This window comes from Hyperoodon ampullatus (genome assembly GCF_949752795.1).
Source record: "Hyperoodon ampullatus genome assembly, chromosome: 13".
In the NCBI taxonomy this organism is placed as follows: domain Eukaryota; kingdom Metazoa; phylum Chordata; class Mammalia; order Artiodactyla; family Ziphiidae; genus Hyperoodon; species Hyperoodon ampullatus.
The window spans coordinates 7,061,878-7,087,909 of record NC_136926.1 but is presented as its reverse complement, the minus strand read 5'-3'; the positions used below and the strand labels follow the sequence as shown (position 1 = coordinate 7,087,909).

The window sequence follows — 26,032 nt, the reverse complement described above, 5'->3', positions numbered from 1 at the left end:
AACCCTGGCCCTCAGCAGTGAGAGCTTGGAGTCCTAACCACTGGACTGCCAGGGAATTCCCATTTTATTTTACAAAGGGCCACACACCAGTGTGAAGCAGTTTTGGTGACTGTCCTCCTAGGGGACAGTCTCTTCGTTTTTATCATGTGGGGGGGGGTCAGAGGTTGCTTGTGGAGATTAAAAGTTAAACATGTTGCCCCCTTAGAACAATGCCTGGCAAGTAGCGTACATTTTAGCTGTTGTAACTGTCGTTGTTTCTAACGCGCTAGACTTGATTCTCAGGTAGCCGTCTCAATGGTGCTGGAAGTCGTCGTGTCCTCCCCGCCCCCCGCCAGCCCAGATCGCCATCCCCACGGCACACACCACCACCCGCCCCTGAGAGGCTTAGTTCCCTCAGCCCCAGGCATTAGAGGCAAGTTGGGACTGTGGGTAGAGTCCTTGGTTTACAGGCAGAAGATACATTCCCAGCGTCTATCAGCCTTAAGCATTTGTCAGCTGTCACCCTGAACAAATCACTTACCTTCTGAAATTTGTCCATCAAGTTCGGAATAGCCTCTGCCCGCCTGCCTTGCAGGGGTTTCCACAGGATTCAGTCATCATGTATTACTACCTCCTCACGTTGGAGGGGAAGTGTGGCCTGGTGGCCAAGTGCTCAGCCCTGGAACAGAACCTCAGGTTCCAGCCACTTAGCAGCTGTGTAACCTCGGGCGGGTTACCTAACCGCCCTGCGTGCCACTTTCCTCCTCAGTGACATGAAGATGATAGTGGTGCTTGTGTCGGGGTGATGGTGAGGATTGGATGAGTTTAAGACATAAAAAGTACTTGCACATAGATGATCCTTGGTAATCAGTGTTAGCTATTATTAGGATGAAAATTTGGGGTGGTTTTCTATCATTCACTGTTTACAAGTGTCCAGGACTGATAGATACTGCCTCTAAGCCTGCTCCTCCTGGGGTTGGGTTTGGAGTTGGAAGCCTGCAGTGTGGGAGCGGCCGTGTCTCTGCTGTCTGTGGTCACACTGGGCCCGGCTCCAAGAACTTAGCTTCTGGCACTCCAACGGCCACAGCCCAGCATCTGCGGTTCTGAAGTCAGGATGCTCGGGTTCGTTTCCCAAGTCAGCTCTCACCTCCAAGGTGCAGAAATCCTCCTCCCTCCCTGCTGTTAAGAGGGCAGCAACCAGTCAGGGTTGCAGCGTTACACGGGGTTACAGGAGTCAGGAGCCCCCGATCTAGGATGCTGTTGAGATGGCATTCTGGATCAGACACTTGAACGTTGCCAACTTTTCTTGGGAGGCAGAGTGGTTTTGGCCTTGGCACCTGGGTTCAAGTCCCACTTTTATCACTTTCCAGCTAGGGCCTTAGACAAGCCCCTTAGCCCCACTGTGCTGGCACTTGCTTGGGTGAACCACGGGAATAAATATAACGCCCATCCCATAGGGATAAGGTGAGGCAACATATATAGGTGTGGGCAAGGCATACGGTAAATTGCACTCATTATTAATATTTGCACTTTTTGGAGAATCCGGGTACATAGAGCGTCACAGATAAGAACCGAGGGCTTAGAATCAGGCCTGCGTGTGCATTCTGGGCAGTAACTTCCCAGCTACATGACCTTGTGTAAAGTACTTTAACCTCTTGGAGCCTTGGTTTGCAAATCTGTAAACTGGACGATTAGTATTAGTCCCCATCTCCTCAGATGTTATAGGAATAAATGAGATAATCCAGGCAGCAGGGAAACACGTTCAGTAAGCCAGTGTTATTCACTAAGAAGACAGGCTCATAGGTGAGTTCAGCAGGCTCATTAGTTACTTTGCAAAGTGTAGTCTCCTGCTATCTACAGACTGTATTTCATTGATTCCTAAATGCACTTATTTTTTTCCACATTTTAACGTTGCTGAAATCAGGATGAGCCTTAAAATCAATAGCATCTTAATGTTATAATTTGTAGCATTTTTCCTGTCATAGCAACACATAGCAACATAGCATCTTAATGTTATAATTTGTAGCATTTTTCCTGTCATAGCAACACATAGCAACATGGTGCCTCACTTAGATTCAATGAGATGTATGTGCACCATATATATATATGTATGTAGGTATACATACGTTATATATGTATATATACGTGTGTGCGTGTGTGTATTTGGCTCTTGAACAATGCAGGGAGTTATGGACACCCACCCTCTCCACAGTCGAAAACTCCGCATACAGCTTATAGTCAGCCCTCCATATTCGAGTTTCCTCCGTATACGCAGATTCAACCAACTGCAGGTCGTGCAGTACTACAGTATTTACTATTGAAAAAGGATCTGTGTGTGAGTGGACCTTCGCAGTTCAAACTGTGTTATTCAAGGGTCAACTGTACACAGTTCACAGATTTGGAAACCAAGACTCCAAAAAGCTGAAGTAACTTACACAAGGTCACGTAACTCTAAGAGGCCACTCTAAAACACAGAAAGTGTAAAAGTCATTTTACTTTAATAAAAAAATCATGTAAAGAAAGTCACGTTAGCAAAATCAAATAGTCACTAAATATCAGTGAAGTCATCACTGCAAAGTCCATACCAGATTCTCCTGCATCCTCTTCTCCCGACCCCGATTTGGGCTGGTGTATTGCACAGCTACGCAGTAAAGTCCTGGGCCGTTTGTGAGCCCTGAGAAGCAGAAAGCACATCCGCACGCTGGGGGCCTCTTGGGGGGTTGAAGTGGGACTACAGGTGGCCCCGTTTCGCTTTCCTTCTTCTTTCTCGATTTCTTTGTGCCGCTTCACTCGCCCTGGCCCAGCCTTCGGGGGTGTTCAATTCTGCAGCTGGGGAGAAAACCTCACCCGTTCCTCCTCAGACAGCTTTGAGGGGAAACAAAGGAGCAAGTGCAGTGGGTACGCACTGGTACTGAGAGATGATTTTTGAAGTCGTCTTCTGAGAACTGAGACATGGTCCCAGATCTATGTCTGCTTCCCTGATCGGAAAGAGAACCTGGGTGGAGAGAGAGAGGGGTCAGAGGGAACAGGGTGAGTTCTGAAGCGGGAGGTGCAGAACCTCCTGCAAAATCTGTAAGCAGCTCCTGCAGGCCATTTCCTCGGGGCTCATTATGGGACAGGCACTGTTCCAGGGCTTTCCATCTACTAGCTCATTTCAAACTCATAACAACATGAGGAGGTGAGTACAATCAATACCCCCATTTTATAAATGAGCAAACTGAGGTTATGGGAGGTTAAGTAACAGGCCCAAGGTCACACAGCATATCTTGGAACCACTGGGACTTGGGCCCAGAGCCCACATAACTACTGTGCTAGACTGACAGATGGAGTCTGGAACCTTTTTTTTTTTTTTAAATTTCTGATTTTAAGTGGTTTTTATTGTAGAGGAAGTGATAACTTCTCAATGGTACCTACAATTATAAAATAGATATTTGCAATGAATAAAGAGCAACATGTAAGTTCTTGGATATAACAGATAAAACATATAAAGATATCCCCTGAGGCATGAGTAACAAACTTTCAGTCCCCCTCATGCCAAGTTTTGAAAAGGAAGAATGACAGCTGGGGGCTTCCCTGGTGGCGCAGTGGATAAGAATCTGCCTGCCAACGCAGGGGACACAGGTTCTATCCCTGGTCCGGGAAGATTCCACATGCCGGGGAGCAACTAAGCCCGTGCGCCACAACTACTGAAGCCCGCGCGCCTAGAGCCCGTGCTCCGCAACAAGAGCAGCCACCACAATGAGAAGCCCACACACCACAATGAAGAGTAGCCCCCGCTCACCGCAACTAGAGAAAAGCCTGCGCTACAACGAAGAGCCAGTGCAGCCAAAAATAAATAAATAAATAAAACTTTAAAAAAGGAATGACATCTGGGGTTGATCAAAGTACAGTGACACAAAGTACAGGGTCAATGCTATTTCCAGTTGTAGGAAAGATGCAAAGATGGCTGGTGGGGGCTTCCCTGGTGGCGCAGAGGTTGAGAGTCCGCCTGCCGATGCAGGGGACGCGGGTTCGTGCCCCGGTCTGGGAGGATCCCGCGTGCCGCGGAGCGGCTGGGCCCGTGAGCTATGGCCGCTGGGCCTGCGCGTCCGGAGCCTGTGCTCCGCAACGGGAGAGGCCACGACAGTGAGAGGCCCACATACCACAAAAAAAAAAAAAAAAAGATGGCTGGTGGGCTGAAAAGTCAGTGATGGGGATACGGGCTCCTGCTTTCAGTCAAAGACAAACGTCCTGAGCACCGCTAGCAGTTCTGCCAGCAACGGCAGAACGAGCCCTTGACTCACGTGCGGATACAGGCGTTAGGGCTCCACCGCCCGCCCCCTGAGCCTGCACATACCCCGCCAACCCCACTTGCCTGTCTCAGGAAACGTCATCTTCCCCCACCCAGTCATTCAAGCCAGCAACCGGGAGTTGCTCTCCACTCGTCTCCCCTCAGCCCACCTGCTGTATTTTAGTCACCACGCCCCAGCTGTGTTCTGATCCCCCCACCTCTCATCTCCTCCACCGCCACCCGCAGGCCAGGCCACCAGGAGGAGCGGAACAGCCTCCCCTCCCCCCACAATCCACTCACGCGGCAGCCAGAACGACCGCGTCACTGTGCAGAGCTCAGGCACTCCTCAGCTTAAACCCTTGCATGGCTCCCCACTGTCCTCAGGACGAAGACAAAAATCCTTCTCAGCATGGCCTACTTCTTCGGAGAGTCGTCCATTCATTCATTCACTCATTCATTCCATTAGCTCAGTAATCTTGTCTGATCGTGAAATTGTGGCCTCACGCTCTTTGAACCTGTGTCCTCAGGATGGCTTACAAACATTGTATTTTTGCCGTACCAGGCTCAAACTCCAATTAAGTAACCCAAAGAACTCCCCTAGAAGAGGCAGAAAGAAACCAGTAGCTTATGGGGGCTTCCCTGGTGGTCCAGTGGTTAAGAATCCGCCTTCTGATGCAGGGGACACGGGTTCGATCCCTGGTCAGGGAACTAAGATCCCACCTGCCGTGGGGCAACTAAGCCTGCGTGTGTCGCAACTACTGAGCACGCGGGCCACAGCCAGAGAGAAGCCCATGCGCCTCATCAGCAAAGGATCTCGCGTGCCGCAAAAAGATCCCGGATACCGCAACTAAGACCGACGCAGCTAAAAATAAAATAAATAAATAAATATTAAAAAAAAAAAAAAAGAAAGAAGGAAACCAGTAGCTTATGGGTCTGGAAACCTTGTTTACAGTGAGATCCTCAGCCAATGAATGTCCCAAATAAACACCTTCAGATCTGACACCTGCTGTAGGGTGGAGATGCTCTTTCATTCATTATCTTACCTCAGGAGACCCTTTCTTGGGGAAGAAACACTCCCACTGGCCTTACTTTGTCCCCTCAACCCTTCTTCACAAAGCAGCCAGAGTGAGCTTTTTACAGGTGAATATGGACATGTCACTCCCCAGCTTAAAACCTTCCAAGGTCTTTCCAAAGCACTTGGAATGAAACCCAAAGTCGTCACCGGGATCCGCTCGGCCCCGAATGACCCGCTCCCTCCCCTTCTCCAACCTCACCTCCCTTCTCTTTGCTGCTCCAGCCACCGTGATCTCTGTTGCACAAGCTCTCTCCAGCCTCTGGCCTTTACACCTGCTGTTCCCTCTGCCAGGAAGGCAGGGAAACTCAGGTCATTATGGCCTTCCAGGGCTCAGCTCGAATGTTGCCTTTCCATAGAAGTCTTCCAGGACTCCCCAAATCTAAAGTAGCTCCCTATCGGGAACTTCCTGGCGGTCCAGTGGTTAGGACTTCGCGCTTTCACTGCGCAGGGCCCGGATTCGATCCCCGTTTGGGGAACTAAGATCCCATAAGTCGCGTGGCGTGGCCAAAAATAACTTAAAAAAAAAAAAGCAGCTCCTGATCAACCTCTCTCTCAGCACCCTATTTAACGGTCTTCAGCACGGGTAGGGCCATCTGAAGCTGTCCCGTTAGTACATTTCCTGACCGGTTCACTCTCTGCCTCCCCTACTGGAATGTAAGCGCCATGAGGGCAGGGACTCCGTCTTGCTCACTGTATCCCCAGCACTTAGATCAGTGCCTGGCACGTGGTAGGCTCTCAATAAGTATTTGTCAGAAGAGTTAGTAAATGTGGTTTCAGGTGGTCTTGTCTGATAAAGCTGTTTCATGCAGCCATTCAAGAAAGCCTGGTGATACTAACTGAACTGAGTAGACACGCACTCTGTGGGCTGTTTGCCCCCGCAGAAGCATCCCCTCTCTTCTCTAGCCTGCAGCTCCAGGAGGCTGAGCTCTGTGGGGGATCTCAGCAAGCTCCCTTGCCCTCTAGCTTCCGGCTGGGCTCAGCCAATGGGAAGCACCTGCGCGCGCGGGGAGGGCGGGAGGAGAGAGAGGCGAGGGCGTTCACTCCCTGCTCTGTCCCCGCCAGGCTCTGTGCGCTCCTCTTCTGAAGGCCACGTGCCTGTATGACTCTCCCCCTTCCCCTCACAGCTCCCGCCCTCGCCCCTCTATTGCCGCCCCAGGATGCTTCTCCATCCCGTATCTCTGTTCCCACATCTGTAAAATGTCCCTTCTTTAAATCTTTTCAGTCACTCCTTTTGTGTGAGCCTTTGTTTCTTGATAAGCAGGAACCCTGGATGATAGGCCCCATGGCCCTGCAATATCACTTCTGGGTGTATATCCCTGGGAAATTCACACCCAGGTCCATGAGGGGACATCAGTAAGCATGGAGATATTCACTGCAGCACTGTCCACAGTGGGGGAGGCAACCTGCGATCCCATCGCTGGGGTCAGAAACAAGTTGGATGTCTACACTGCTATATGGACAGCTCTTAAAAACTGCTTAATGTCCATCAACAGATGAATGGATAAATCGAATGTGGTCTATACATACCATGGAATATCACTGGGCCTTAAAAATGAAAGAAATGCTGACACATGGTACAACATGGATGAACCTGAAGACATTATGCTAATCACATAAGCCAGTCATGAAAGGACAAATACTGCATGTCTCCACTTATATGAGGTCCCAAGGGTAGTCAGATTCATAGAGACCGAAAGTAGAGTGGTGGGTGCCAGGGGCTGGAGGAGGGAACAGAAGAGTTAATGGTTAATGGGGACAGAGTTTCGGGACAGGATGACGAAACAGTTCTGGAAATGGATAATGGTGGTGGATGCACAGGATCTTAATGCATTTAATGTGACTGAATTGTACACTTAAAAGTGATTAAAATGGTTTCACAGACAGAGAAGACAATCTTATGATGAGCAAAGGGGAAGTGGCGGGGAGGGATAAATTAGGAGTTTGGGATTAACAGATACAAACTACTGTATATAAAATAGATAAACAACAAGGACCTACTGTACAGCACAGGGAACTATATTCAATATCTTGTAATAACCTATAATGGAAAAGAATCTGAAAAAGAATATATATATAAGTATAACTGAATCACTTTGCTGTATACCTGAAACTAATACATTATAAGTCAACTGTACTTCAATTTGTTTATTATTATTATTATTATTTTTTGGCTGCGCCACATGGCATACAGGATCTTAGTTCCCCGACCAGGGATCGAACCCGCAGCCCCTGCATTGGAAGTGTGGAGTCTTAACCACTGGACCACCGGGGAAGTCCAACTATACTTCAATTTTTAAAAAAATAATTTAAATGGTAAATTTTATGTTAGGTATGATTAAAATAAAAAACACTTAAAAAAAAAAGATCATTCAAACTCAGTTCTCAAAGCCCAAAGCATCTGACCATATATTGGCTAAAGCCATGCTGTCCAATACAGCAGCCACTAGCTACACATGCCTTTTTTTTTTTTTTTTTTTTGCGGTACGCGGGCTTCTCACTGCTGTGGCCTCTCCCGTCGTGGAGCACAGGCTCCAGACGCGCAGGCTCAGCGGCCATGGCTCACGGGCCCAGCCACTCCGCGGCATGTAGGATCTTCCTGGACCGGGGCACAAACCCGCGTCCTCTGCATCGGCAGGCGGACTCTTAACCACTGCGCCACCAGGGAAGCCCTACACATGCCTTTTGAGCCCTCGAAACATAACGAGTCTTTTTTTTTTTAATTAATTAGTTTTATTTATTTTTGGCTGCGTTGGGTCTTCATTGCTGCGCACGGGCTTTCTCTAGTTGCGGTGAGTGGGGGCTACTCTTTGTTGCAGTGCACAGGCTTCTCATTGCGGTGGCTTCTCTTGTTGTGGAGCACGGGCTCTAGGGCGCGCAGGCTTCAGTAGTTGTGGCGCACGGGCTTAGCTGCTCCACGGCATGTGGGATCTTCCCAGACCAGGGCTCGAACCCATGCCCCCTGCATTGGCAGGCAGATTCTTAACCACTGTGCCACCAGAGAAGCCCCATAACGAGTCTTAACTGAAATGTGCTGTCAGTGTAAAATACATATCAGATTTCAAGGGCTTACTATTTTAAAAAAAGAATGTAAAATTTCTCATTAATAATGTTTTATAGTGATCACACGTTGAAATGATGATATTTTGGATGTGTTGGGTTAGTAAAATATATTATTAAAATTTAAAAAAGAGTTCCTGAGGGAATTCCCTGGCAGTCCAGTGGTTAGGACTCTGTGCTTCCACTGTAAGAGGCACGGGTTCCAGCCCTGGTCTGGGAACTAAGATCCCGCATGCCACAGTGCAGCCAAAAAAAAATTTAAATATATATTTCTTTTTCTAAAAAAAAAGAGTACCTGATAAAAAAGAAAACAACAGTGCTTAGTGAAGAAAAACAAATACGAGGAAACACAATGAAGTGTTAAACAAAATATCAGTTACTATTGAAAATACATCCACAAAAGACAATATACAATTTTTAGAACATGGTAAATATATACCCATATGAGACTGGCTGAGGGGGAGGAGAGCTGGGAAGCAGAATGGGAATGGGGGATGGGGATAAAGAGGGAACAAATAAAACCAAGAAGAAAGGGCTCTTACGCTCACAATGAGGTGCATTGTGCCATGAGTTGAGACTCACTAATGCAACCCTATGTTCCTGAGAGCCAAAAAGAGAAAAAGAAAAGAAAAAGTTTCTCCTCTCTCTTGAAACAAAGGCCTCTTAATTAAACCTGCCCTGGAAGGTAACTCAGAACCTCTGATCCCTCAAAATTATTTCCCTGTGAAATTGGAGTCCGCGAAGTCCTTGCAGAATAGGTCATTGCAGCACCCCCAGCTTGAGCACCACACCTGGTGCACAATATAGACTCAGTGAGGGTTTGTTGACTGGTTAATGACTGGATGAATGGAAGAAAACGAGGTCCCCTCAGCCCTCCCTGAGAAGCAGGAATAATGGAGCGAGAGCCAGATGGCGGCCTGGGACCTGACACAGCCTGCGATGGTGGGCCATTTGGATCGTACAGTCTTTATTTTTAATCTTAAATTATTTGCCGGCATTTGGAAATCAGATTCCATGAACAAATCCGGCTTCTCGGCTTCACTCAAGAGGCGGAAGCTCTGGTAACATGTTATTCCTAGGCCAGACAGAACTGAGGGGCAACTGTCCCCTACCCCACCCCACAGCCCCATCACTTATCCACATTAAGTGCTTGGCCCCTGTAGGCTTTCTAGTTTGAGATCCCTGATCGAGGCTGTTTCTCACTTTCGATCCAAAAGACCAGGAGCTGATAAGCTGTCACCAGGCCGGACATTCTCAAAGCAACCAAGGCAAACCAGCTGCTCCCTTCAGCATGCGGTGGAGGAAAGGTGTGCCTAATTGTACTGACATCTGTAGACAGAAAAGGCGCATCTCAAGGTGTGGTCCAAGGGCTCCCCACATCAGGACTGTCTGGGAATTTAGTAAAAATCCAGATTTCTGGGCCTCATCCTAGAACCGATGAGTTGATATCTGAGAATCTGAATTTTAACTAGTGTCCCACACTCTACGGTTTGAGGCACAGCAACCAAAGAAACAAGGGATTAACGATGGTGCATGAACACAAGGGGAGTATTCAGGGGACACTGCATTATGGGTCCCCGCACTGGGAGACCCGGGGTCCTCCAAAGTTGGTGATGAACTAGCCCCCTTAAACTCCAATAATTATTCTTACTGTGTTTTTCTTGTGGTTGTAATATTATTATTATTTGGTTATTGTTATTATATCATAGGGAGGCAGTAGAGTGTAGAATCTGGATTTCCTTGGGTTCAAATCCTGACTTCACTATTCACTATCTGTGTGACCTTGGGCACGTGATTTTACTTCTTGGTGTTTACTTCCCCATCTGTAAGTTGGGGAGTGTAATAGTTCCTACCTCATAGGGTTACTGTGAAGAGTCGATGAATTAATATATGTTAAGTGCTTACACTACTGCCTGGCAGATATTATAATACACCAGAAATGAGTTTTCATATCAGCTGCAAGACCACCACCAGGAGAGCAGGACCTCCTTCTCTCACCCCCACTCCTTCCTTTAGTGATTATGTAGTGGCAACAGGGGGCAGCCAGGTGACTTACAGCTTCCTTATGATTGTCTTCTCCTCCTTGTTATTGCTGGCATTGCTGGCCCTGGTAACCAGAGCATCTTTTTCTCTTCTTCCTCCTGGGCCTTCTCTTGATGGGATCAGGCCACTAGGAAAAAGGAGACAAATAAGTGGGTTGTTTTTTTTTGCAGATCTCTTATCTGTGCAGCTCTGAAAGTGAAGGTTCTTAATAATTATTATTATATTAATAATATTATCATTGAAATGCTACAGTTAGACATTCTGACTCAGATGATTAGAATCTTCCTTCCACATTTCCACCGTTGACACCTCTTCTTTCTTTCCCTTGGCTAATTCCATTGGCCGGTACTTTAAGCTTCTCCAATTGCTAGAAATATAACCATGTATAAATCCTCTAACTTAACCGTTGATTTCCTAATTAGTAAAATAAGGATAATGAAAGTACCTAATTCCTAGGATTGAGGGATTAAGCGAGATAATAAATGGAATTCATTCATTCGTTCAACAAATATTATTAAGCTACAAATTGTACCAATGTATATAGATATAGCAATTAACAAAATAGATAAAATATCTTCTCTCATGCAATTTATATCCCATTGGGGAAGAAAACAGTCACAAAACAAATAAATAAGTAAAATTTAAAAATATATAATAAGTCAGATGGTGATAAGACCTAGATTGATATTGATCAATAAGATATTTAGGTCAAGTGACCCAAAGAGGGCCAGAGTATTTCCCTGGATTTGATGTACAGAACTTGGAAGAAGGCTATTCTCTCTCACTTGCTGATTGCCAGCAGCCATGCTTCCTAAGATTCAGAGAAGGGCTGTCTTTAATACAAAATAATAAGGCCAATAAAGAGAAGCAAAGAGGAAAGAAAGAGGCACACAGTCCCTGATTCCAACCCTGAGGCCTTAGTTGCAGTTTTTTCTTTATTTCTGAGACCAATTCTAGGATCCTTCCCAGCTATGTGAGCCGATAAAACTCCCTTTTGTGCTTAAGCTAGTTTGAATTGGATCTCTGTCACCTGCAACCAAAAGAAGCCTGACCACAGTGAAGCATTTCAATGTCTGACCCAGGGACTTCCTTGGTGGCCCAGTGGTTAAGAATCCGCCTTCCATGGGACTTCCCTGGTGGCGGAGTGGTTAAGAATCCGCCTGCCAATGCAGGGGACACGGGTTCGAGCCCCGGTCTGGGAAGATCCCACATGCCGTGGAGCAACTAAACCCATGCACCACAACTACTGAGCCTGCACTCTGGAGCCCGTGAGCCACAACTACTGAGCCCCCGTGCCACAGTTACTGAAGCTCACGTGCCTGGAGCCCATGCTCTGCAAGAGAAGCCACTGCGATGAGAAGCCTGTGCACTGCAATGAAGAGTAGCCCCTGGTCGCCACAACTAGAGAAAGCCCGCATGCAGCAACGAAGACCCAGCGTAGCCATAGATAAATAAATGAATAAATAATTTTTAAAAATATTAAAAAATTAAAAAATAATCTGCCTTCCAATGCAGGGGATGCAGGTTCAATTCCTGGTTGGGGAACTAAGATCCCACATGCTGTGGGGCAACTAAGCCAGGGCCCCACAACTAGAGAGCCCACACGCTGCAACTAAGACCTGATGCAGCTAAATCAATCAATAAATAAATATTAAAAAACAAAAAGTCTGACCCAGTAAGCTCGTTAGATCCACTTGGGTATTTTGTTGTGGTACCTACTGGTAAATTTATGTCCATGCTACCGGCATCAATTTTCCCCTTACTACAGACTGAATTCATATGTTGAAGCCCTAACCCTTAATGTTATGGTGTTTGAAGATGGGACCTTTGGAAGGCAATTAGGTTTACATGAGGTCATGAGGGTGGGCCCTCACGATGGGATTAGTGCCCTTGCAAGAAGAGACACCAGACGGCTTGCTCTCTCTCTCATTCTCCCCACCATTTGAGGACACAGCAAGAAGGCAGCTGTCTACAAGCCAGGAAGAGCCAGAACCAACCATACTGGCACCTTGATCTTGGACTTCTAGCCTCCAGAACTGTGAGGAAAAGAATTTCTATTGTTTAAGCCACCCAGGCTCTGGTGTTTTGTTATGGCAGCTGGAGCACATCAGATAGCAGAATTTACCCCTCTCTCTCTTTCTTTGCAAAGAGTGGGCTCTTATGACTTAATATTATTTCTATTTTTATTATATATATTTATTATAATAATATTCATATGAGAATCATCTAAAAATTACCTTTTCCCACTATCTACCATTACATAACACCCTAAAACTTAGTGATTTAAAACTATGATGATTTATGACTTCTCATGATGGCTCTTTTTCTTATGGTTCATTTGGTGGTTCTCCTGATGGTCTAGTTTGGGGTTCTCAACTGGCTGCATTCAGTTGGTGGATCAGCTGGGGGCTGGATGCAGCTGGGGCTGTCATATGGGACACCTTGGTTTTTCTTCATGTCACCTCTCCATGTGACTACCTTGAGCTTCCTCATAGCATGGTGGTCTCAAGGCAGCAATCTGAGAGCACAAACATGGAAGCTGCTAGGCCTTTTAGAGCCTTAACCTAGGAAGCCAAACAGCATCACTTCCACCAAATTCGATTGGTCAGAGCAAGTCATAGGGCCGTCCAGATTCAAGGGGACGGAAAATAGACTCTACCTCTACTCCGATGAGAGGAGTGGAAAAGTCTCATTGCAAAAGAAATGCAGGGGGACTTCCCTTGTGGCACAGTGGTTAAGAATCTGCCTGCCAATGTAGGGAACACAAGTTCGAGCCCCGGTCCGGGAAGATCCCGCATGCCGCGGAGCTACTAAGCCTGTGCGCCACAACTACTGAGCCAGCGCTCTAGAGCCCGTGCGCCACAGCTGCTGAGCCCGTGTGCCGCAACTACTGAAGCCTGCGCGCCTAGAGCCCATGCTCCGCAACAAGAGAAGCCACCGCAATGAGAAGCCTGCGCACCGCAATGAAGAGTAGCCCCAGCTCGCTGCAACTAGAGAAAGCCCGCGCGCAGCAACGAAGACCCAATGCAGCCAAAAATAAAATAAATAAATAAATAAATAATTTTTAAAAAAAGGAATGCAGGATGGGAAAAACTGTTGTGACCATCTTTGGAAACAGTCGACCATATCTGCTTTCAGTTAAAACTATCATTAGTATGAGCTTGGGCCTCCAAATTGATGCAGTTGCTAAGAGAACACCTCAGTTGACATGCTGGTTTCTCCAGAATATATAACACAGGAGACTAAACAGAATCCTGCTGTCTGTCTCTTGGCCTGTACCAGATGGGGAGTGCACATCTGTTGTTCTCTGGGAATTCAAAACTGGAACTAACATGTGTTGCTTTATTCACTAGCAAGCTGCTCATGGCACTGGCAGTCTAGCAGTTCCTCTTTTTAACTAACCGTGTCTGGAGTACTTATTAAATGAGATGAAGACAGGTCTTTCCATTAACAGCGTTCCAACCTCAGCAGAAGGAAGACAATTAAATTCCTGTTGGCAGAACTCAGCTCTTTTGGATTTAGCTTCCTAGGACATTTTTACTTTGATGCTCTCTTAATGATGCCACATTGAATGAATTTAAAGAATAATATCATTGGGGCTTTGTTTTGTTTTGAATTAGAGTATTTCCTTACTTCCAAACTTTCCGAGTCCAAATGTGGCATGATAATTAAAAGCTCAGGCTCTAATGTCAGGCTGTCTGACATCACGTCTCAAGGTTGCCACCACCAGCCCTGGGACTTCAAGCAGGTACTTGACCTCTCTGACCCTTAGATCATCTTGGGGATAACATTACCCTAACTCATAGGCTTGCTGTGAACACTAATTGAAATGATGCTCGGGATACACTTAGCACGTGGTAAGCATTGATAAATATTAGTTGGCAATACGTTTTGTTTGTTTTGGTTTTTACTTTTTGGCGGCACCCTGAAGTATGTGGGATCTTAGTTCCCCCACCAGGGATCAAACCTGTGTCCCCTGCATTGGGAGCTCGAAGTCTTAACCACTGGACCACCAGGGAAGTCCTGGTACCATGTTTTTATTCTCTTGAGCTTTCCTTCTCCTGCCTCTAAGGAAACCTGCTTTGTTTAACTCAGTGTTTCCCAGAATTATTCAACCACAGAGCTCCTTTTGGTTGTGCTATGTGGCTTGTGGGAACTGAGTTCCCCGACCAGGGATTGAACCCGGGCCACAGCAGTGAAAGTGCCGAATCCTAACCACTGGACCACCGGGGAACACCCCAGAGCCCCCTTTTCAAGAAACACCTACATAAAGTAAAACTATTTGGGGAAACATGGTGCAGAAGGATAAAGTGAGGTCCAAACCTGCTACGTCAATAGCTTCCTTATTTCCTTTCTTGCTTGTCCTACAGTTCCTCCTCTACCCAGGATTATTGTGATCTTTTCTAACTTTTAATTTTTATACAATTTCAAACTTAGAGAAAAGGTGTAATACTAGTACAAAAACTTCCCGTACATCTACCCAGATCCCTCAAATGCTTACCCGTGTATCTATCTACCCATCCATCCACCTATCCACCTACCTACCCATCCACCCATGCAACCATCTTCTCCCTGAACCACTTGAGAGTAAACTGGAGACATCTTACCCCCTCACTCCTAAATGCTTAAGTGTCTTTCCAAAGAACAAGGACATTCTCTCACAGAACCAAGTCATTCAGTTATTAAAATCACCACACTGATCTTTTAAAATAGTAAATCAGACTGTGTCATTCCCTTAAGACTTCCCAAAATCTTCTCATTACACTTACAATAACACTAGAGCTCCTGAGCTTCCCTGGTGGCGCAGTGGTTAAGAATCTGCCTGCCAATGCAAGGGACATAGGTTTGAACCCTGGCCTGGGAAGATCCCATATGCCGTGGAGCAACTAAGCCCATGCGCCACAACTACTGAGCCTGAGCTCTAGAGACCGCAAGCCACAACTACTGAAGCCCGCATGCCTAGAGCCCGTGCTCCGCAACAAGAGAAGCCACAATAATGAGAAGCCCACGCACAGCAACAAAGACCCAAATAAATAAATAAATAAATAAAATTTAAAAAAACCCAAATAAATAAATAAATAAAAATTAAAAACCCTAAATAAATTTATTTTTTAAAAAACCCCAAAGCTAGAGCTCCTTCCTGTGGCCAAAAAGGCCACTCCTCGGTCTCTTCTGGACCATCCTCTACCTCACATTCCAAGTTCCACCATGGTGGGTCTCTTAAATTGGCCAAATGGGTTCCTACCTCAGGGCCTTTGCACTTCTTGTTCTACTTTTATGCAACCAAATCTTTACATGGTTGGCTGCTTCTTGTCATTCACCTCAGGGGGGTCTTCCCTGACCACCCAGTCTAAAGCAGGGCCCCCCCAGCACTCTGCTCTCTGTCACGTCACCTTGATCTACATTCTCTTCAGCATTCACCACCATTATCCTGTGTGTTCATTGCAGGCCTCCTGGCTGATTGCCTGTCTTCCTCCTAGACTAGCACAGACTTTCTGTTTTGTTCCTGCTCTACCCTCAGTGCCAGGAATAGTGTCTGGCATATAGTGGGTCTTCAATAAGTAGATTGGATGAACATAAGAACAGATATGTAATATATCAAGGAATTCTAGGCAGTGTCTTGCTCTGCAGTGTAGGAGCCCCAGGCAGCACAGCCCACCTCTTATAGCACTGCAGCTCTTCCTGCACCAGCAGCAGCTGCGACTTGAGTTTGTTGCGCTCCTGTAGCACGTCTCTCAGCTCCTGTAGAGTAAAGCGTGGTCGGTTGGGATCTGTCAGGTCAACCACCATTTTGTCTGGTCCCAGGTTCACCTGTAAGAACAGACATCACTTATACAGTTTCCCTCATGAGGATGGACTGTCTACCCCAGAAAGGAAAGTTCTCTTGTTCTGTTTCTACTCCCAGGGACCCGATGAGATGAGACGTTGCCTGTTGGAAGTGTTTGGTTGATGGTAAAGAGACAAGAATTCTAAGTACCATTCTCCAAGAAAGGAGCCAGGGCTCCTTGGAGAATAGCTGAGTCCAGGGCTGGAACAGGGAAACTCCAAGTTGAGTCTGGAACATTCCATTGTGTAAGGGATGGAGACAGATCAAAAGGACACAGTTTGAAGGCACTCCTACTGGCCAAACTGAACGACTTGAGTATCCGCGTGAATAGTAACAGGAATGGATAATAACCCATCAAATAAAAACAGGATTCAGGATTCCATACTTAAAATTTTTAATTTAGGGAATTCCCTGGTGGTCCAGTGGTTAGCACTCCAAGCTTCCACTGCAAGGGGCATGGGTTCAATCCCTGGTCGGGGAACTAAGATCCCACAGGCTGAGTGGCGTGACCAAAAAAATAGAATAAATAAAAATTTAAATTTAAATTAATTAACTAATTAATGGGGATGTAATGGCTAATCTTATGTGTCAACTTGCCTGGGCTAAGGGATGCCCAGACAGCTGGTTAACCCATTATTTCTGGGTGTGTCTGTGAAGGTGTTTCTGGAAGAGATTAGTATTTGACTTGGTGACCTGAGTACAGCAGAGCCTCCTCCCCAGTGTGGGTGGGCATCATCCAATCCATTGAGGGCCTGAATAGAACAAAAAGGTGGAGAGAGGGTGAATTCACTCCCTGCTTGAGCAGGACATCCTTCTTCTCCTGCCCTTGGACAGTGCACATCAACCCTCCTGGTTCTTGGGCTTTTGGACCTAGACCAGGACTTATACCATCAGCCCCCTGACACAAGCCTTCTGACTTGGACTGAATTACACCACCGGCTTTCCTTATTCTACAGCTTGCAGGCAGCAGATTGTGGGTCTTCTCGGCCTCCATAACCACGTGAGCCGATTCCTATAATAAATATTCTCATCTGTGTCTATATCTACATCTATATCTCCTATTGTTCTATTTCTCTGGAGAACTCGGACTAATACCAGAAAGGAGGAGGAGGATCTGTACTTTACAGAAGAATGCCAATTAATACGTGTAGAAGATGATAGAGTTAGAAAATCATCCTTTTGCAACCAACGCAGTAATAATTGATTCAGGCAAGACGAATGAATGGACCTAAAACTTTTGGGTGAAAGTTTGTTGGGGAACAGGACATTTCACAGTTTCAAAGTACTTTCCCATAGGCTACTTATGCATTATGACAAAGGGAATAAAGACACCCTTACAGTGCAGAAATCTTGCAGACACCACCTTAACCAAGTGACAGAAGTTACCATCACCAATAACGACAAACTGAATCAGGTGCCTCCTGATATGAGGCACTGAGATGGACACAGCATCACTTAAGTGGTGTCCCTGCTAAACATGTATAACTTGAATCTAACCATGAGGAGACATCAGAACAAGCCCAAGTTGAAGGACATTCTACAGACTAACTGATATACAATCTTCAAAAATGTCAAGGTCATGAAAGACAAGGAAAAGCTGAGGAACTGTTTCAGACTAAAGCTGACTAAAGAGATATGTCCTAAAGGTACCGTATAACCCTGCATTGGATCTTGCATCAGAAAAAAAAAATGCGATAAAGGACATTATTATGAATTTTGAATAGGGATGGCATATTAGATCTTAGTATTCTATCAACTTTTCTCCCTGAATTCAATTATTTATTGTGGTTATGTAATAATATATCTTAGGAGATACACACTGAAGTATTTAGTATTTAGGGTGAAAGATCCTAATCTTTTACTAACTCTGCAGCTAACATAATGTCTGAAGATTTTGAGTGAATAAATAATATATAGACATAAATATCTGTTAAATATGAGTACATATGTGCATATATACATGTATGTATGTGTGTATATACTTCAGTGTGTATCTCTTAAGACATACTATACACACACAAACACATATATACATACACCTGAATATAACACCTGAATTGATGTGAAAGATATACAAGTGTTCATTGTACTTATCTTGCAACTCTTCCATAGGTTTGACATTTTTTCAAACTAAAGTTAAAATAAAGCAAATATTTGAAAACAACCTAAATGTCCATTAGCAGAAGTCTAGTTAAACAAGCTAAGGCACAACCACACTCTGGAATATTCTACAGGTGATAAAAAGAATAAGCCACACTATAAAGAGAAATGCAATAGTGACCACATTCCTCCTCTCGGATTGATAAACATCAGCGTGTTTGAAAACACACTGTGTTGTAAAAGCTGTGGGGAAACCCGTTCCTTCACTGATTGCAGAGGGAGCCAATCTCTTTAACCCCTTTGGAGTGCAACTTGACAATACTTATTAAACCTTCCAATGTGGGGGACTTCCCTGGTGGCGCAGTGGTTTGAGAATCCGCCTGCCAATGCAGGGGACATGGGTTCGAGCCCTGGTCCAGGAAGATCCCACGTGCCGCGGAGCAACTAAGCCTGTGCGCCACAACTACTGAGCCTGCGCTGTAGAGCCCGCGAGCTGCAACTGCTGAAGCCCACACACCTAGAGCCCGTGCTCTGCAACAAGAGAAGCCACCGCAATGAGAAGCCCGTGCACCACAACGAAGAGCAGCCCCCGCTCGCCGCAACTAGAGAAAGCCCGCGCACAGCAATGAAGACCCAATGCAGCCATAAATAAATAAATAAATTAATTAATTTAAAAAAAAACTTCCAGCTTTCCTTTGACCCAGTGAATCCACTTCCCCTAGATACTGAGGGGGCCAACTGCTATAAGTCAGAATAATTCACTGTTGCATGGGGTCGGAGCAAACGATTGGAAAATGAAGGTCTTTTGATAAGAAACTGGTTAAAGCAGAGATACTGAACCTTTTTTTTTTGTGCCGTGGACCTTTATGGCAGCCTGGTAAAGCCCACATGGATTCCATCTCAAAATACTGATTTTAAATGTATAAAAGGCATAGAATTACAAGAAAACCAACTAAGATAACACATTCATCAAAATCTTCTAAAAATAAATTTGTGATTCCTAGACCTGCTTCTTTATTAAATAACATGATGTAGCCACAGGTCTAATAAGATACAGAAGGAAAACAAAGTTTTGAGATCTGCACTACACTGTAAAGGGATATGAAAACATCTGTGATTTCCATTGGCGATTGTCACAGGTACTGCTAATATTACTGTGGTTTGTTGCCTATAGTCATAATTGAAGAGAGTGTTATGTTTCAGATGGAGATTGGTGAAAATAAAAATAACAATTTCTTCTCATGCAAGTTCATAGATTTTGCGGATTAGAATCATGATCCTCTTTGGGGGTTCCAAAAACTCCAAGTTAAGAACCCTCACATTGAGCAATTGATAATACTGTACAATGGAAGTTTTCAAAAGCCATTAAAAGGTGAGGAAGCTCTTTATATTCTGATTTAGTACAACTTTCATGCCACGTTAAGTGAAAATAAGCAAGAAGCAGAACGGGGTATATATTACAATATCACTTGTGTGAATAATGGAAAAAATATATTCATATCTGCTTGTGTTTGCACAAAGTATCTCTGGTTACTTTAAGAAACTGATCATTTTAATTTTTTCTAGGGAGGGGAAGTGGTGGCTAAGGGTGGACAGAGATGGGGAGGGAGCTTTTCCAAGGCAAACACTTTTGTAACACTTGAATTTTGAACTTAAATTTTTAAAAAAGAAAGGAAACAAACTATTCTCATACCCATTGTGATGGCTACTGTAATCAAACAAGCAAAACAGAAAGTAAGTGTTGGCAAGGATGTGGAAAAATTGGAACTCTTGTGCGTTGCTGGTAGGAATATAAAATGGTGTGGTCACTATGAAAAACTGAATGGCAGATCCTTTAAAAATTAAAAATAGGGCTTCCCTGGTGGCGCAGTGGTTGGGAGTCCGCCTGCCGATGCAGGGGACACGGGTTCGTGCCCCGGTCCGGGAGGACCCCACATGCCGCCGAGCGGCTGGGCCCGTGAGCCATGGCCGCTGAGGCTGCACATCCGGAGCCTGTGCTCCGCAACGGGAGAGGCCACAACAGTGAGAGGCCCGTGTACCGCAAAAAAAAAAAAAAAAATTAAAAATAGAATTATCATGTGATGCAGCAATTCCACTTTTGGGTATATACCCAAAAGTCTTGAAAGCAGGGACTTAAAGAGAGATTTATAGATCCACGTTCATAGCAACATTATTCACACAAGTCAAGAGGTGGAAGCAACCCAAGTGTCCATCAACAGATGGATAAACAAACTGTGGTGGATCCATACAATGGAATATTATTCAGCCTTAGAAAGGAAGGAAATTCTGACACATGCCGCAACATGGAAGAACCTTGAGGACGTTAAGTGAAATAAGCCAGTGGCAAAAGGACAAAGATTATCCGACTCTACTTATATGAAGTACCTAGAATAGGTAAATGCATATAGACAGAAAGTAGAACAGTAGTTACCAGAGGCTTGAAGGAGAGGGGGCATTTGGAGTTAGTGTTTAGTGGGTACAGAGTTTCAGTTTCGCAAGACAGGAGTCCTGGAGAGGATGGTGGTGATGGTTGCATAATAATGGCTGTGAATGACTTAAGGCCACTGAACTCTGCACTTAAAAAGATGGTAAATTTTATGTCTACCACAACTAAAAATGGTAACTAAAAAAACAAGAAGGAAAGAAAGAAAAAAAAACAACACTAGGGCATATTTTTACAAACTGTCTAGTGACACTAAATATTCATTTTCTCTGCCTTTTGCCCCACCCCTGTTCTTAAGACTACAGTTTGGGAGGAAAATGTGGCAGCTCATCTGCTGGCTGACGATGTGTCTGCTATGCCCCAGACAGGAAATGACCCGGCCCGCGTGCAGACCACACTGTTCATGGTCCGTGATGGGGCTTTCTCCATATCCTTGTGTCTGGAGTTGGAGGTGACAGGAAAAGAGCACAGAATGTGAGCTGAGGGATCTTAGGCAAGTCATTTAACTGCTCTTGAATCTCAAAAGTCAGGCTACTGGGCTTCCCTGGTGGCGCAGTGGTTGAGAGTCTGCCTGCCGATGCAGGGGACGCGGGTTCGTGCCCCGGTCCGGCAGGATCCCACATACCGCGGAGCGGCTGGTCCCGTGAGCCATGGCCGCTGGGCCTGCGCGTCCGGAGCCTGTGCTCCGCAACGGGAGAGGCCACAGCAGTGAGAGGCCCGCATACAGCCAAAAAAAAAAAAAAAAAGTCAGGCTACTAATCATGACACTCAACCATCTCATATGATGGATACTAAAGAAGAACCTTATCTACAAATATAATTGTCACCGTGAGCAATGAGTAGGTGAAATAAAAGAGTACCAAGGAAGCTACCAGAAACCTTCACTCTTCCCTATGAGTTTCAGCCACCCAGTTCCTGTTGTCCTTTCATGGCATACTTCTCAGTTTGTAATCTTGTGGTCTAGTTTTGGAGGTCTGTGTGTCTTGCCTCTCCCACTAGATGTGAAGCTCCGTGAAGGCAGGGTCCTTATCTAATTTAGCGCCATAGCTCCAGAGCCCACACAGTGCAGTCACTCATCAAATGTTACTACAAGAAAGGTCATAGGTCTGTATTTTAGTACAGTGTGGTTATGACTAGCATCTCTGAGCTCAAATCCTGCCTCCACCTCTTACTTGTTGTTAAGTCCTCAGGCAAATTACTTAACTGTTCTATGCCTCCATTTCTGTAAAATGGGAATAATAATAGTATGAGGATTAAATGAGATAATCCCCTTGGGGCGGTTTTTTTTTTTTTAAACTGTAGCTGGAGATTCACTAATGAGTCATGATATTAATTCAGTGAGTTGCAAAATAATTTAAAACTTCATAAAAATAGAAGAGGAAAGCATGACTGTACATCATGTTCAGTAAGGGAGAGTTAGGGTAAATCGTTGAAACTTTTGTTTCATCGATACTGGATATCAACGTAAAATGTAATTTTGTAAAATGGGGGTATAACATATATACAGAAAAATGCACTAATCTTGAGTTTATAGCTTGACAATTTTTACCATATGTGTACACCCATGTAACCACACCTGGATGAATTCTCTATAAATGTCCCTCCTGGCCCCCCGCCATCCCAGGGCTACCATCAACCTGTCTTCTATAAGTAAAGATTATTTTGCCTGTTCTTGAATTCCACATGCAGGACGCTCTCTTTTGTACCTGGCTTCGGTCTCTCAATGTAGTATCTGTAGGATTCATCCATACAGTTGTGTGTATCACTACTCTGCTCTTTTTCATTGTTGTGTAGTATTCCATCGTGTGAATGTACCACAATTTAAAAAATTGATTCCTCTTTTCCATTTGGATTGTTTCCAGTTTGGCACAATTATGAATAAAGCTGCTCTGAATATTCTTTTTTTAAAATAAATTAATTAATATTTGGCTGAGTTGGGTCTTTGTTGCTGTGTGGGGGCTTTCTCTAGTTGCCGTTGCGGTGCACGGGCTTCTCATTGCGGTGTCTTGTTGCGGAGCACGGGCTCTAGGCGTGCGGGCTTCAGTAGTTCTGGCTCGCGGGCTCAGGAGCTGTGGCTCACAGGCTCTAGAGCACAGGCTCAGTAGGTGTGGCGCACGGGCTTAGTTACTCCGCGGCATGTGGAATCTTCCCGGACCAGGGCTCGAACCCGTGTTCCCTGCATTGGCAGGTGGATTCTTAATCACTGCGCCACCAGGGAAGCCCTGAATATTCTTTTTTTTTTTTTTTTTTTTTTTTTTTGTGGTACGCGGGCCTCTCACTGCCGTGGCCTCTCCCGTTGCGGAGCACAGGCTCCAGACGCGCAGGCTCAGCAGCCATGGCCCACGGGCCCAGCCGCTCCGCGGCACATGGGATCCTCCCAGACCGGGGCACGAACCCGTATCCCCTGCATCGGCAGGCGGACTCTCAACCACTGCGCCACCAGGGAGGCCCCCTGAATATTCTTATATGTATATTTTTGTGGTCATAAGTACTAATTTCTCTTTAGTTAAAAAGTATTTCTTACTCTAGGTCAAAGTTTCTCAAAGTGTGAAACCTGGACCAAGAGAATCAGCATCATCTTGGAACTTGTGAGAAATGCAGATTCTCAGGTCCCATTGCAGACCTACTGAGTCAGAAACTCTGCAGCTGGGGCCGGGCAATCTGTATTTTAACGAACACTCAAGGTGATTTTGATGGCTGCTAAAGCTTGAGAACCACTGCTCAAGGTCCTGGTCAAAAATGCTGGAAGCCGCTGCTTTAGAACACACTCGGCACAGGGTCCAGCACCGAGCAAGTGCTCGATTACTGTAAACCATCTTAACGCTTCTAATCTGAGGACTGCATACTCGTAGTGATTTGTTTTGAGGGGCTTGGATGTTCAAGAGAAGAAAGCGTCCCCCCTGCCAGTGGCCGCTCCCCGCACTCACCTCCCTGCCGGCCGCCGAGCCCTCTCTCCGCAGCCCCTCCACCTCCTTCCGGAGGTTGTCCCGCTCCATTCTTAGCTCCTCCACCGTCAGGCTGCCCTCATTCACCAGCGTCTCCAGCATCTCCAGGACACGGACGATCTTGAACTGCAGCTGTGTCACCCGGGGGTCGCTGCCCAGGGCCATCAGCTCGCGGCCCATCACGTAGGAGATGTCATATACGTCCTCGGCGGTCAGCTGGAAGGGGCTCTTGCCCAGGGCCCCCTCGGGCCTAGCCTCGTCCCCCTCCTCCTCTTCCTCCTCTCGCAAAGGGGGCTCCTCCATGGCCGCCCAGACCCCTGCAGCCTCCGGAGCTGCTTTCTCGGAGTTTCCGAATGTCCAGCTTCCTCCCGGCACAGAAAACTTTCCGCGGGGCAGTGGACCCTGCCTGTTCAGGGCGGGGCAGGAGCAGCCAATCAGCGCAGCCGAGGGGCGGGCCCGGAGAGAGGCTGTAGGAGGAGGCCACGCAGGGCAGCTCGCAGGCCAGGACTCCCGGTGCACCGTCCCAGCGGAGTCCCGTGCGGGAGTGCGGGCTCCAGGTTGTGGCTTGGGGCACGAAAGGACAAGGGAAAGGGAGGGCCGCCGCGAAGAGGAACAGAGAGGTTAAGGGGTGACAGTGATCGCTCCCAGTCCGAGAGCTGTTGCAGACAGGGGGAGGGGCAGCGACCCCAGCTCCGCCCTTGGTGACAGCCACCGCAGAAGCCGGGTTTCCACGGAGACAGGGGCGGAGTTTCCACCGCATTCTGGGAAGGAGGCTAAAAAGCACACAACTCTTCCCTTTCTGCACTCATGTTTTCCAGCCATAGAATTTGCATGGTACGGGGAGGCACATCCGGTCTCTGAGAATATTTTCTGCAGCGTGCGGCAAATCAGAAAACAGCAGTTGGTGGCAGCGCGCGGGAGTCTAGTGGTCTGTGTTGCGCAGAGCTTCCAGGCCTATGGTCACGGGACCGGCGGCATCTGACCCTCAGTTAAATGGAGATTCCCTGCGCTATGCACCTGGCTCTATCCTGGGTTCCTTCACTTGACCAGCGTGTGGCCTTTGCAAGTTACTTAACTCCTCCGAGCGTCACTTTACTCCTGTGTAAATAACCGTACCTACGGAGTAGGGTTGTTGTGAGGAATATATGAGATCATGAGACAATGACTGTGACAAAAAGCACTTAGGAAAGGCTCAAAAACTGTCAGCGGGTATTCTGGATTCTTCCCTCCAACAAACACTAAGCTTGTGTGCCAGGCGCTTGGCACTTGGGTTGGGGAGGGAGGAGTAATAGATAAGACAAAAATCACCGCTTTGAAATTAGAAAACATTCTGCAGCTACACAGGATATGACTGAGAATATTAGCAGTGTGGATTACAAAACGGGTTATTTTAGATTTAATTCAGGGTTTGTAACAGTCATAGGCAGACAACCCAGCAATGGAGCTTGTCTTTCCCAGGAATGTATTGGCAGTTTTCTTCGTGGTAGGTGTACCAGATTTTCTCCACAGTGAAGTTGTGGAGTCAAAATGGAGAGTGGATAAGGATAAAACAAACAAACAAAAAGCAAACAGACACAATTTTCAGATGGTACAATGGTACAGTGTTTTAATGATCAAACAAGGCCCCGGGCAAGGGCTCAGTAATCCATTAATCAGAGACCTGACAACACCCTGTGATTAAATATGGAGAAATATTAGGTTTACCGTAAGTATAATATGGTATATCCATACAATGGACTATTATGCACTCATAAAAAGGAATGAAGGAATGGAGGGTCCAGAAAGAAACCCTCACAAACACGGTCAAATCATTTTCAACAAGGGTGCCAAGACTGCTCATTGGGGAAAGGATAGTTTTTTCAACAAATGGTGTTGGGAAAATTGGATACCCACATGCAAAAGTGTGATGTACCTTACCTTACACCATATACAAAAATTAACTCAGAATGGATCAAAGGCCTAAGCTATAAAACTCTAAGAAGAAAACAGAGTGGAAAAGCTTTATGTCAATGGATTTGGCAATGAGTTTTTAAAAAACACAGAAAAAGAAACAAAAGAAAAAGTAGATAAACTGGACTACATTGATGAAATAAAATTTATATCTTAAGGCAGGACAAGAAAATGTAAACATAAAATTCTCTCTCTGTCCATTTGGGCCTCCTCTCTCCCTCTCTCATGTGCAATGTACATTTGCATTATACATTAACCAGACCTCCTCAAAGGTGGGAATGCCTGCTTGACCACAAAGGTCAACTTTTTTTCCCCTTTCTTCTGATGCTAGCAATATAACCGC

The 26,032-nt window shown here is 45.9% G+C and overlaps 1 protein-coding gene across 3 annotated transcripts; it reads right to left on the bottom strand.

Moving 5' to 3' along the window:
- Positions 1-2,466: 2,466 nt before the first annotated feature.
- On the bottom strand, positions 2,467-24,077 carry RILPL2 (Rab interacting lysosomal protein like 2). 3 transcript variants are annotated; one of them, XM_079717323.1, is made up of 4 exons: positions 23,722-24,077; positions 16,084-16,235; positions 10,438-10,551; positions 2,467-2,974 (listed from the first exon to the last, which is right to left on the bottom strand). In XM_079717323.1, the coding sequence occupies exons 1-4, from the start codon at positions 24,040-24,042 to the stop codon at positions 2,944-2,946; spliced, it is 618 nt and encodes a 205-aa protein (XP_079573449.1). In that variant the 5' UTR covers positions 24,043-24,077; the 3' UTR covers positions 2,467-2,943. The 3 variants fall into 3 exon arrangements, with proteins under 3 accessions (XP_079573449.1, XP_079573448.1, XP_079573450.1); XM_079717322.1 differs by lacking the exon at positions 2,467-2,974 and adding an exon at positions 7,738-8,676; XM_079717324.1 differs by lacking the exon at positions 2,467-2,974 and adding an exon at positions 7,738-8,676 and having other exon boundaries at positions 16,084-16,166.
- Positions 24,078-26,032: the final 1,955 nt, after the last annotated feature.

Excerpts from the sequence above, each read along its gene's own strand:
- RILPL2 (XM_079717322.1), bottom strand. The coding sequence starts at position 24,042 with ATGGAGGAGCCCCCTTTGCGAGAGGAGGAAGAGGAGGAGGGGGACGAG. Across the intron at positions 16,236-23,721 it reads GCTCGGCGGCCGGCAGGGAG|GTGAACCTGGGACCAGACAA; the intron begins GTGAGTGCGGGG and ends CTGTTCTTACAG. Across the intron at positions 10,552-16,083 it reads GAGCTGCAGTGCTATAAGAG|TGGCCTGATCCCATCAAGAG; the intron begins GTGGGCTGTGCT and ends CCTTTTTCCTAG.